At 41.9% G+C, this 13,062-nt stretch overlaps 1 protein-coding gene across 3 annotated transcripts; it reads left to right on the top strand.

Annotated features, from left to right (window-relative positions):
* Positions 1 to 11: 11 nt before the first annotated feature.
* Positions 12 to 12,916, top strand: ankrd24 (ankyrin repeat domain 24). Of its 3 annotated transcripts, none has more exons than XM_039607173.1 (22): positions 12 to 162; positions 410 to 1,926; positions 2,171 to 2,301; positions 2,902 to 2,990; positions 3,077 to 3,141; positions 3,264 to 3,321; positions 3,491 to 3,561; positions 3,652 to 3,758; positions 4,493 to 4,665; positions 5,595 to 5,692; positions 6,034 to 6,159; positions 6,290 to 6,409; positions 6,536 to 6,665; positions 6,830 to 7,008; positions 7,637 to 7,800; positions 8,265 to 9,043; positions 9,146 to 9,462; positions 10,181 to 10,414; positions 10,885 to 11,061; positions 11,145 to 11,306; positions 11,608 to 11,673; positions 12,573 to 12,916. In XM_039607173.1, the coding sequence occupies exons 2-22, from the start codon at positions 1,855 to 1,857 to the stop codon at positions 12,639 to 12,641; spliced, it is 3,387 nt and encodes a 1,128-aa protein (XP_039463107.1). In that variant the 5' UTR covers positions 12 to 162; positions 410 to 1,854; the 3' UTR covers positions 12,642 to 12,916. The 3 variants fall into 3 exon arrangements, with proteins under 3 accessions (XP_039463107.1, XP_039463108.1, XP_031591882.2); XM_039607174.1 differs by having other exon boundaries at positions 16 to 162; positions 410 to 478; XM_031736022.2 differs by lacking the exons at positions 12 to 162; positions 410 to 1,926 and having other exon boundaries at positions 2,293 to 2,354.
* The last annotated feature ends 146 nt before the right edge of the window (positions 12,917 to 13,062 follow it).

Below are 13,062 nucleotides of genomic sequence, written 5' to 3' on the forward strand. Positions count from 1 at the left end.
TCAAACGCTGATCCGGCGTTTCCTGCAGTGCTGATTGGTTAATTTACGATTAGGGCGGGCGCATTCTTGCTGTCCGCCAGGCAGCAGTGACTTCAGTATTTTGCCGCGAGGAGCTCGTGGGACAGATGAAACCCTCACCTGGAGGTAGACGGTCGTCCACAGGTAGGCTGCACGTTTCTCCAGCTGAGTAATAGGTCTGTGTAATTGTGTGTCTGCATGAACTGCATTAGTGTTGATGCTAGCCTGGTGGTACATTCCTTATGTACTCCCTAAATTTTAGTACTTACCTTGTGGCTGGTCCACTGTTGAGAGCTGAGTAATGGGTAAATGAATCAAACCCTCCTTAAGACCCACTGAGAATTACACTAGCATTTTAACTTTAGTTCTTTTTTTTATTATTACCTTGCAGTGCACCTGTTTAGACAAAGGCTGTCCAACCGTTATGAAAAGCCTGAAAGCAAAATTTAAAAAGACTGAGGTAAGAGCCATCTGTTGTGGGGCATCTTGAGTTTTACAGGTGGGTATGTTTTAATGGAGCACACCTGTCTGATATGCTACTTCAAGTTATTTGGTTTTTAAATTAATGTTAAGGTGTTGAACTGGAATGTGTTATGTAGTCATTTATACAGTCCCAGGTTGCTTTCTGTGTGTATGTGTAATGGGGGGCAGTGGGATTTGGTGTCACTGAGCAGCAGGAAGGCAGGACTGTCTCCAGACTGCGGCTGTAACCAGAGATCTCAGGTAGCCCTCAATTATTCACATGTACCTGCACACACACACATGCACACACAAATAGCTCCTATTATCCTGCTGTCATGCTTTTTCACATGAAAGCTGTTTAAAATGTTAACTTTACTTTTTAAATAAGAACCAACAGAGAATTATAGCAATCCTCTACACGATGCAGTGTGGTGTATTCAAACTGATAGGCTGCACTGAAAGTTGCTGGTTTATCTAACTAGACTGCTTGTGTTAGCATTTTCATGCTGGTGATGCTTTTAGAACAATTATAGGCTTTTCTTTGTGCTGTATCACCCTGACTTAGTGGCAATAAAGGTTACCTTTTTAGGTGAGACTGTGTGGAGTATAACTTAGCACTCCAAGAGTCCAGATAGGTAAAATGGCTAGTTCGGGCTGTCCTGTTTTTGCGGTTTGTACCTATTTGTGTTTGTGTGTCTTGCTTTTCTCCCGTTCCCTATAAATGACGTCCCAAACCTGCAGAGCAGCGTGCAGCTTATCCAGCTCCCTTTTCCTGTTTTTGCTGAGTCCTCACATCGCACAGGCCCTACTCTGAAGCTGCAGAGGCACAGATCTGTGACGCTGACGCCAAGGGGTACTGTTGGAAGACCTGGCAAAAAAAAAAACTAATGAAGAAAAGAAATGAGGTGGCTATAGAGCGGAAGGCACAAGAGAAAATGTTAGGTTAGAGAAAGGAGGGCAGTGAGGAAAGGAGGGAGAGTATGTGTGGTGCAGTGGATAGACGGGCTATGTCTCTGCTAGCAGCTGGAGCAGGACGAAAGGATGCTGTTTTAAATGCGGAGAGGGAGGACAGAAAATAGCTGTGTTATGTGTACGTGCGTCACAGTTTATCTGTGACAGTCCTTCATTTTCACTGGAGGTATGATTTGACGTGAGCATAAATTCTCTGGTATGTAGAGCTTTGCTGTGTTTTTGCTCTGACCTCTAAAGGGTAGCTTAAAGAAACTTAGGAGTAACTGATTTTTTTTTTCTCGATCATTTGGAGTGTGTTTGTATTGTTATGAAGCCAGGTGGCAGTGTGTATTGTCAGATAGGAAACACTGTAGTGGCTTCGTATACTGTAGCTGTAGTTGTGTGTGACACCTTGTTACCAGTATGGATCCTCAACAGCCTGTTTATAGCCTGATGAAGAGGTTCTGTCCTTGTTTCAGCCTGCTACCACTGCCAGTAGGTATCAAATAGAAACATAAGTGATTTTTTTGCCTCCATAGTTTATAATATTTCTGTATTTAAGTTACTTTGCATAAACTATAAAATTGTTGTGCTCTGTTGTCTTTACTGTGTTTTTCTTTTCTTTACTGGATCATTCTAACTGCTCCATATTTCTCAGTCATCTGTTGTGTTGAATGGCAAGAAAAGTGGTACGGTATCAGTTTTCATGGTGACCTGTTCTCCTTTTTGGCCCCCTCAGAGTCAGGACTGGAGTAAGAGTGATGAAAGGCTCTTGCAGGCTGTGGAGCAGAATGAACCCGATAAAGTCTTGGCTCTCATTGTCAAAAAAGGTCTCTGTCCTACCAAGCTGGATGCTGAGGGCAAGTCGGCGTAAGTTGAGTGCCTAAGTTTTACCTTACAACGCTGGAAGCAAATTTGTTTCTGTAAGTCTGTAAATCGGAAGCGGCAGGATTGAAACTTTGATACCATTTGTGTTCCAACAGGACAATGATCCCAAACACACATCAAAACTGTTTTTGGAATAGATAAAGCAGGCTAACATTAAGCTTCTGGAATGGCCTTCCCAATGCTGTGCCTTCAACCCTGTTGAAAATTTGTAGCCAGGTAGTGCCAGGAAACCAACCAGTTTAAATGAACTCTGCCATTTCTACCAAGAAGAGTGGTCAAATATCAGCTAGACTTGTGCCAGAAACAAAGTGCACCTTAGACATATAAAACTCTGGAAAAGAAACTGTTCAAAGAAATCATTAAAAACCTTAAATTACCATCACATTCATGCCCAAAATTAGTGAATGTCAATCTATGACCACAAGTGTAAATAAAAGTAACTAGAATCTTGAGCTGAAACTTAACTGATGAGAAGGATCACTAACTGTGACATTTTGGAACAGAAATGCAGATATAAAAGCCATTTTTATTTTTATCCTCTCATCTGTAAGATGTAGTGACATGTCCTGTTCCTCCTGACAGGTTTCACCTCTCTGTATCCCGAGGCCGGCTAGATTGTCTGGAGGTTATCATCTCTCATGGTGCAGACATCAGCGTCACCGATGGGGCTGGTGAGGGATTTTATTAAACAGAAACATAGTTGTATCCTGTAAGCCACTGGGCTGTTTATAAAATATCTGTAACTGTCTGACTCCAGGCTTCAGCGCCCTTCATCTTGCAGCCAAAAATGGCCAGTCTGAGTGCTTAAAGAGACTGTTACAGGTAAAAAACCAACAATGACACCATAGCTAATCAATTAATTATTGAAATCATTATTAAAATAATGGCCGTTATTTTAAATATTTATCAAGTGACCAATGATGCATGCTTGTTTCCTCTAACAGGAAAGAATGGCAGTAGATTGCACGGACAGCATTGGAAGGACACCACTCCATCTTGCAGGTAGCAGTTACAGAATAAAAGTATAACACCAGTTTATTTAATTCCATAACAGTTTGCTTATAACAAGATTTTATTGATCGTTCTGTTTATTTATTTTAATTTAATCATGTCGTTGCAAAACGTACTATATGCAAACTTTTAATTGCCTGAACGCTGGTTGTACTCACAGCGGTCAGTGGCTGCATGTCCTGCACTGAGACCCTGTGGGACTTTAAAGCTAATCTGGATGCCCAGGACACTGTAAGTTTGACAGTTTAGCTGTTTGGTTTGCTGTTTTTGCTGACCAAAAATTAATTTTATTTATTTTTTAATTTTTTTTTTTTTTTTCAGGACGGAGCCACCCCTCTGTTATTGGCAGCCCAGATGAGTAGAGTGGAACTGTGTGTCTTTCTATTGGGTCGAGGTGCAAATGCAAACATACAAGATAATCAAAGAAGGTAGTGAACTGTTATTGATAGTATCCCAAATATTGTTTTCCTTGCATGGCTTGGTGAGGCAGTGGTATGACTGCTTGGGCCTTCATTTCTTGTTTCTTGAAATCTTTAAAGATGCAATGACCAAAGTGTCAAACAGGTTGGAATTTCACATCAATAGAAAGTGGCATGAAACCACTAGAACCCTCTAGCTAAGCTAGAACAAAAATAAAATCTCTTCAGGATTACTCTCACAGCAGTCTGGGTCTGCAGAAAGGATTCCCATAGAATTACTCCAGTAGTCGAGAGATTTGGAGGGATGCAGGTCAGGATCTCCAGCTGGGGCAACAGCTTTCGGGTTGGCTTTAGATGGCCCCTTGGAGAGGATTACTAGAGAACAGTCCTCTGGTTAAAATTAACAAGGGAAAAGACACAATTTTGGCATAAAATGAAAAACTGCAGTATTTTCTGCTTCATATTGAGTATCCTGCAGTGTGTTTGTTTTTTGTTTTTCAAAACACATCCTAACTTTTATAACTGGAAACTTTGAACAAAATGAAACATTGCACCCTTTTTTTAGCATATTTTATTTTGCAATGATTGACATGCCAAACGAGATAACTCTGCACAATATGTAAGTGAAGGCCTGGAAAGAAATAAACATTCTCTAATACTTCTGTAGTTTCTTTTTGTATTGCATTCCTCATCGTAAGTATTTTTTTTATTACCTTGTAATTATATATTGTGTGGGGTCACAGGTCTGCGTTGATGCTGGCCTGTGAGAGTGACAGCGTTGAGACTGTAGAGGCTCTGCTGAGAGGTGGGGCCAACACACAGCTGGTCGACGGCCTCGGACACAAAGCTACCGACTACAGCGTAACCACAGGCAACCAACGTATCATTGAGATGCTGCAGGATGGAGTACCTTCAGGTATGAGGCCCAAGTCTTCTTTCAGTAGTGTTTGCATTTGCTTTTGTTCTAAGATCTCAAAAGACCTGTCTCAGTAGTGCAGCTCAGATAATCAGTCAAATTACTGAATGTTTGGGAATGGTGAAAACACAGCTACTCAGATCCCTACTGTAACACATGGTACACAGTGACTTTCCAGAGATAATCAGACCCAGAGTATGGTTTGAGTTGCTGTGATGCTCCAGATCCAGACATTCTCATTGCCCTCCTTGGAAAACAACTGTAATAGAGGGAAGTGGATCAGAAGGACAGCTGGGCGTGATTGTAAAGTGGGGCATAAAAATGAAAAAAGGCTGCTTCCGCTTTTATCTCTCCACAAAGACTTTGCTGATAGGCTACATGGAAAACAGATGTTTGGCTTTTTTGAGAAGATGAAGGAGGTAATTTGGTGTGCACATGATGCCTGACCACATTGGTTCATAATAATTTGAGAGATTTTCATAGATTTACTACATGATACGTGAATGGCACCTATGTAAACTGCACATTAGAAAGGGATTTCAGGGCACTGTCTGCATGTTTTTCGAGCTGTTTTCTGAGTCTCTGTGCAGATGAGGTTTAAGTGCTTTAATGTGTTTCTTTCCCTATGCATACATAGTCTCTGAGGGCGCAGGGGAGGAGGTAATGTTGCATATCCTTGTGCTGCATCACTCCTTCCATAAATGAGATCATGGCTCACTTTGGCAATCATATTGTGCATGTTTTCCAATATGAGGTCATTGTTTTTTTTTGTTTTGTTTTTTTGTGCTGCTTTCTTTTTGTTGGCTTTCTTTCTCTTTAGTTGTTGACCTTTTGTCTCATCTTGATTTTCTCCATTTTCCCCTTTTGTTTGTTTTTTAAGTTGAGTTTGAACTTTGCTTGCTTGTTATCACCCTCTCACCTCCATGCAGCCTTCCCAAAGCCCCTCAGCAGCTTCATCAGTGCAAGGGGGGACTACCCCCCGCAAACGGAAAGCTCCTCCACCTCCTCGGTCTCCTCTTCAGGTACTGTAAGAAACATGTTAGTGGGCAGGAAACATTTCTCTATTCATTATTGTCAGCATTTGCAGCATCTCCTGTACCCTAAACATGAAGTGATATCCGTTTAATAGTTAAGAAATGTTACACCTAAGATTTTCTTTTGATTGACTGTAGGAAATAAAAGATGTGAATGAATTTGTAGTTTACAGCTCCACTTCGCAGTCTGAAAAAATTAGCAGGTGCCCCTCTTTATACTAATTGTACCTTTGCTGAAATCTCTAAGCTACAACATTGCTTCTCAAGACATTAACTCGATTGTTTATTGATCTATGTTATGTGATTGTCTTTATTTTTTTTGCTGATCTCAAAGATGCAGGGTGTGCCACCTTCCCAAAAGTCCCAGAGTTCAGCTCCTCCTACCCACTCTCCAGAGACCCATCAGTCCCAGTCCCCACCTCCCTCTCCCCAGCCTCAAGAAACCCAGCAGTCACCCCAGGTTAGCACTGTAATGTTGGTTCTTATTTGGCTTTTAAGGGTTTCTTCCTTTATCTTAACATAAAAGGCAGACTATTATTGGTTTAATTATTTTTTTTGTCGGGTTGTTTTTGTTTTTTGCTTTGTTTTAGGCTGAAGACGAGGAGGTGTTTGAGGAGATTCGGCGGCTGCGTCTGGAGAGAGGCCGTCTGCTCCAGAAGATCAAAGCCTTGGAGCAGCAGCAGCAGAGCGCCCTCTCTGCCTTGGAGGAGGTACTGAACAGCAGTCTCCTTAATGCTTTGCGTGCATTCCCTTATTTTGTTTAAACCTTCAGTGATTGAAAGTGCACTGTCTGAATGCAACCGCAGTGGCCAATATTATGTGTGTTTGCTCACCAGCTTTCCCAACTAAAGAAACGTCTGGAGGAGGCAGAGGCAGAGAGGGACAAACTGCTTGAGGAACTGAAAGCAGTCCATGGTATTGGGGCGAGTGACTCTGAGGACCTGGATGAAATGCTGGACTTCCCAGGTATGCGATCCAAGTATTTGTGAACGTTCCCGTCCCTAGCACAGAGCGTGCATGCGCTTCATGCCGGTGTCATTGCTGTGCCACTTGGGTATTCTTACATCTGTCATGTCAGGGAGTCACACTGATTTATTTTTGTCTTTGTTTCTTTTGAACTTTCGCTCTAGAAAAGCTGCTCTCCAAGCGCTCCAGAGCCTCCCCTGCTCAGGATGAGGCCTCTTCTCAAACGGACATTGACTCAGTCAGCCCCTCTCCTGCCCCTGCAGACCCAGGAGCTGTTGCTGAGCTGCATAAACAAATAGAGGATCTTACTTCCCAGAATGCTGAACTTGTTCTGAAAGTTCAGGTCAGGCAGCATAAATACACAGCTAATGTATAAGTACCTACTCTCACACATGCACAGACACCATTTTCATGCCTTCATTATTTTGGCTCATTAACAAGAATAAATTGGTAGTCAAAAGAGTATTAATTGGTTCCCGGCAAGAGATGAAGATTCTGTTTCAAGAGTTGCTGAGTGTCCTTCATTCAAGCATTAGTCATGACCACTTAAACTTTGGGACGGTTCACTTTGGTGCACTAATGCACCCAGGCAGTTAGTTCATTTAGGTATAAATAGAACACAGCAACATCAGATGTAGACATGGAGGCATTTTGCAGGCGTTCTATGCTGACCGGGTCATGCTAGTTGAAGTTAATCAGAGCTTATTAGTGCTGAAGGTTTTATGAAGCATTCTGTTATAGTGTGATTGTTCATTCACCACTGGAAACATGAAAAGTCCAAACTCAATAAAGACTTAAGTAAACTGAAGTAAAATTGAATTGAACTGGCAGTATATGCTCACCCTGTCACAAAAACATGTGGTACTCTAACGACACTACCTGAATTTTCTGTGCACATTCTGTTGGGGTCACATATTAAAGCTAACTGAGTTTTTAATAAGCTGCTATAGTTTCACCTCTGTTGTGTACAGATGTTGGAGATGTTTGAGAAGGATGACACAGACATGCAGACCTCCAGTTCGGACTTTGTCCCGCTCGTTCAGTATGAAACCCTGAGAAAAGAGTATGAAACCCTTCAGGAGCGCTTCTCTCAGGCCCAGGCTTCAGCGGAGGCTTCCAGTGTGGAAGAGCAGCAGTAAGAATTTATTTGAAATACTACCACATCAAACTAGAATCACAGGAAGAGTTCCCATTCACTGGCTCTGGCCTTTATTCTAAAATGTGCTTGTTTACAAATTGAGTCCTCATGACATAAGGTTTCATGGCTGCTATTGCATCATGTGTATTATTTCTCTTTGAAAAAATATAAAATCTGTGTTGCAGCTAAGCAACAAAACACTTCAATAATACACTGACAAAGTGTTATCTAATTCTGAAGCAATCACTCATTTACGCCCTTGTTTGTTTAACAATAAACTGTATGTCACTTGTTTTCATAAAGGGTGGACAATATTTATAATTGATTAGAATTTACGTTTTGTTTTGTTTTTTTACAGGACATCACCTTGTGTGCTTGTTGTTTTCTGTAACAACTTAATGTCTGACTCATATGAATCTAGCATGTTTTCTTAATTTCACTTCAAGTCTCTTGTTTTGCAGTGATGATGAGCGCTCTCAGGGAGGAGCTGCAGATTCAGAGAATACAGAAGCTCTGAAGGAGAAGCTGCGTGAGCTGGAGGAGCAGTTGGCCTCTTCCAAATCTGAGCTGGAGGAGCTAAAGGAGCAGATGCGTGTCGGGGTGCTTTCTGTGGAGTGTGGTATAGGGGATATTGCTGCAGCAGGTGCTGGGGCTTCAGAGGAGGGCCCGAGCCAGGAGGCAGAGCAGCTGAGAGCCAGGGTGACAGAGCTGGAGGAGGAGCTTTCTAAAAGAACGGGTGAGGCTGGGGGTCAGAGCAGTTCGGACAGTGACATAATCAAACAGCTGACAGAGAAAGTAAAGGAACTCCAGGCTGCTCTGGACCAGAAGGAGTCTACAAAAGAGGAAGAGGAGAAAGAAGACAAAATAGAAGATACAGAAACAGTGAAGTGCCTACGTGACAAAGTTGCTAAGTTGGAGGCAGCCCTGGCAGAGAGCAGGATATCAGAAAAAGATGGAGGCGGAGCAGGAGATGGAGATCAGGTCCATCGTCTTCAGGAGCGTTTGCATGAGCTAGAGGGAGAACTGAGGAAATGTGTGCCCCGCTCGGAGCTGGAGGAGGTGCAGGTGAATCTGGGACTCCAGTGTGAGCAGCTGGCAAGGGAGAGAGCGGATGTGGCTAGAAGGCTCAACGATGCCCTCCTGGAGCTGGAGAGAATCAGACCTCCACCACATGGAGAAGAGGAAGATGAAGAAGAGGAGGAAGAGCATTCAGAGAGTTCAGAGCCCTCAGTCATATCGGGTACAACTGATAATGCGGTGTCATTTTGCATGAATAGAAAACCATTGTATTTAGTTCACAGGTTGAGTTCATGTGTTAATGTTTGTGCCTCTGTCCAATCAGAGCACTCCAGACGCACCTTAGCAGCGGTGAGAGAAGAACTTGAAGTAGCGAGGCAGGAAGCAGCTCAGGCTCTGGATTGTCTGTGCGCCGAGCGGGAGAGCCGGGCACAGGACGCCCTGCAGCTGAAGGACACGGTGCCACTTGCGAAACATAAAGAGGCGCTGTCTGCGGTGTCAGAACAACTTGCTCAGACACTGCAAGAGCTCCAGGAAGAAAAAACCCTTCGGGGCCAGGCTGAGGAGCAGGCTGCCTCACTGGAGGCTAAACTGCAGGTCATGCAGGATGCCATTCCCAAAGAGGAGCATGAGAAAGTCAAGGTCAGCAGAAATGTACAAATATGATAATAACAGATCAAAAGTAGCTGATAAGGCAGGGCTCTTCTTAAATATAGGGATGTTAAATATAGACTCAGCAGAAAAGGCTTTTGATAAATGGAAGGAAAACCATTTCCTCCACTTTTAAAGGACATGTTCACATTTTTCCATCACCTTAAAAAGAACATAACTCACATGCACAATATACAGTAATAAGTTGCTGTAATTGTTCTGTAAAAAGCTAATTGTGAGTGAATCTGCCTGCAGTGAAAATTAATAAATTTTATCTGAAGCATGAAACTTCAGGCCTGAATGATGCCTCCATTTTTTTCCTGAAAAATCTTTATTATTAAATACAGTGAATTACAAAATGGGCATTTGCAGTTTCTTTAAATTGTTTATTGAGGTATGGAGAGAAGTAAGAGCTATGCACATGTGCTTTTAGTTTAGTTAGTTACTTCTTCTGCTTTTAATTTTATTCAGCCACAAATTTTGAACAAACAGATCCCTTGTTAATGAACCTTGCCATCTTGCACATTATTAAATGGCATACAATAATAATAATAGTAGTAGTAATGATAATAATAATAATAATAATAGTAGTAATAATAGTAGTAATAATACTGATATTGAATTTCAAAATTTTAGAAGTTTGTTTTAAATGCACACATGGTCAGACGGAATGAAATAACTCTTCAGTTAATCCTGGCTTGTCTCACAGGCAGAGCTCCAGCACGCCCTGCAGGAAAGTGAGAGCGGTGCAGCAGCAGCTCGTGATGCTCTGAGTGAGAAGGAGATGGAACTGAGAGAGCTGAAATCCCAGAAGGCTGCAGAACAGGGTCTGATTTCTAAGGAGGATCACGAGGCCCTTCGGCTCTCTTTGCAGGCTGAGATCAACGCCATCACGGCCCGTTTCAACGATCTTACTCGTAAACACGAGAAGACCTGCACTGAGGTCTGTGTGTCTATGATATTATGTGAGACCTCAGATGTTGTTGTTTGCAACAGCAGCAGTAGCCGTGGGCCTTGAAGGCCTCCTGCCTGCCTCTACATTATCCTACTCCATTACTTCTGTACTTCTTTTTGTTGCAATGACCCATCCTTATATGTACTTAGTCATGTACTAAAGTTGCTTGTGCACTACCAATTCAAAATATAACAAAACAGCAGAAAGCAATACAACTATCCTACTAATTTAAGTTTTTTATTATATATTTTTGCATTTAACTGATTTTAATTGCTGTAAAAAAATTAACTTCCCAAATGTGGGATAAATAAAGTACATCTAATCTCATCGTAGGGACACTCCAAATTGAATTTTCCTTCACATCTGCTGTTGCATTTAAATAATAAACTAAATGACTAAATGCAGAGATGTTTTATTAAGAGGCAGGATGAGACTGTTGGTATTTTTGTCTACTGCAGGTATTCCAGGTACAAAGGGAGGCACTCTTTAACAAGAGTGAGCGGCAGGTCGCAGAGTCACAGCTCGCCACAGTTCAAAAACAACTTGCTGAACTACAAGCCCAGTCAACCCATATCCAGGAACTCCACAAGGACATCCAGGAATCCCAGAGCCTCGTGAAAGAGAAGGACCGCAAGGTGAGATGCCAGCTATTCATGAAGTTCACAGCTGCTCTTGAAGAACAAGGTTGTACAAACTGATGTGTTCAATATGTGTGCAGATAACAGAGCTGTCAAAGGAGGTGTTCCGACTGAAAGAGGCCCTGGGTGCTCTCTCGCCTCCTCTCGGAATCACCTCTTCTTCCTCATCAACCCATCATGGTAACCCTGGACAGCAAATGGCTCTGCAGAACAGGATTGCCATCCTCACTCAACAGCTCCAGGTGATCTATTAGATTCAAAGTGAAAATTTACATATAGGTCTGGACGAATAAAAAGGTTTTGAGTTTTTTGTTTTGTTTTTCTAGATGTTTTGATAGATATAATCGATCTGAGGTCAGCAGGGAGCTTATTCAAATGAACACAACCACAATAACTGAAGTCAGCCTCAGTGCACTTGGATCTAATTCTGGGAACAGTTAAAAGATCTACACTTGATGACTGGAAAGGCCTGACTGGGTTGTAGACAGTGAGCATGTGAGATTTGTACTGTAATATGATACTAATATTGTCTTTTTTTTGCAGGATTGGGAGAGAAAGCACAAACAAGTGGTGACTGTATACCGCTCACACTTACTGGCAGCTGTGCAGGTCAGTTCAGTGCACTCATATGCACAACAATTAGGACTGAAATGGAAATTTGTTGAGGATTTGTCTGCGTGTGTGTCTACTTTGGATCACACCACAGCAGTCTTTGTATAATTAGATCACGTGCGCACACATTGTTGACCCCATTGTTCTGACTTTTTAACCCTCAGCTGTAAAATACTGTAGTCATCCTGCCAGGCAGGCAACGTTAACACACACATTAATGAGTGTGATAACTCCAGAATGATGCAACATAGGAGTTTCAAACTGATGCATAGGTGTATCTACTAAAAATCTCGGACAAATTTAGATCTCAGTGACCTTGACCTCAAGGTCAAGGTCAAATTGATACCAAAGGTATATCTAATAGGAGGCTGAGGGGTACCACTGGCTGCCGCCTGTATTTTTCAGTTGATTTATCTAGATCACAGTGATTTTTAGCGTTCAGTTCATCTGTCTTAAATGTTAATGGAACTTAAACTTTGGTTTGTCCCCCTATCAGATACACATGAAAGAGTAAAAATGTGTCTCTGTCATCTTTCTGAACAAAGCATAATTTCAGACGAGGTTTTAAAGAAAAGGAACTCAAATTTCTATTTTTTTCCCAGTAGTTTCATATTTCTCTACCATAGTAAGGTGTAGTCATTTGTTATTACCTTTTGGCATGCTAGGTATAATTTGTTGTTCTATGTTGTTGAGCTGGCTGCATAAATGCTTACCTTTAATGCTTTTAGCAGGTAGAAATTGTCTTCTTGATGCCTCTCTTAAAACGGTACAGTTATTGTAATGTTTAGTTGGTGGTTAACATTGTTTTTCTGTTGATACTTTTCCAAGTATCTTGGACTGCTATTTGCAGTATCGGTTACCTTTCATTTCAAGATGGCATGATCGTCTGTCAACAGGGTCGCATGGATGAAGAGGTGCAGCATTTGCTACTCCAGATCCTGAAGATGACACACCAGGGGCACTGAACTTTAGAGCACCTGCAAGTTTCTCTCCATCTCCAGTCCCCTCTACAGGGCAGCATAGCAGCTCTATCACAGCAGCCTGTGGGACCAGTACCCAGTATAAAGCCAAATACAACTGATCTGTGGTCAGGTATAGCTGCATGCTTGTAATGTAGTAACTCAAACAACCGATAGAAAAATGGAACATGGAGTGCCTTCATTGCGTAGTATGTGAGGAGTTTATGAAAGCAGAATGTGAATGTGACAGAGTGGATATTTAGACGATACCAGATGCATTGACTTGTTTTTTTTATATAATAGTTTTAATTAAAAAAAAAGAAGATAAATTCTCTGCGGTTCATTGTGTTCTTTTTAAAGTGATCCATCAAAGAGTGTAGGTTGGCTGAGCACAGACTGGGATTCAGAGTCTACAGCCTATACTGCC

The sequence above is a fragment of the Oreochromis aureus genome, linkage group 23, assembly GCF_013358895.1.
Source record: "Oreochromis aureus strain Israel breed Guangdong linkage group 23, ZZ_aureus, whole genome shotgun sequence".
Lineage (NCBI taxonomy): Eukaryota > Metazoa > Chordata > Actinopteri > Cichliformes > Cichlidae > Oreochromis > Oreochromis aureus.

Excerpts from the sequence above, each read along its gene's own strand:
- ankrd24 (XM_039607173.1), top strand. The coding sequence starts at position 1,855 with ATGGATCCTCAACAGCCTGTTTATAGCCTGATGAAGAGGTTCTGTCCT. Across the intron at positions 3,142-3,263 it reads GCTTAAAGAGACTGTTACAG|GAAAGAATGGCAGTAGATTG; the intron begins GTAAAAAACCAA and ends TTCCTCTAACAG. Across the intron at positions 9,044-9,145 it reads AGAGCCCTCAGTCATATCGG|AGCACTCCAGACGCACCTTA; the intron begins GTACAACTGATA and ends CTGTCCAATCAG.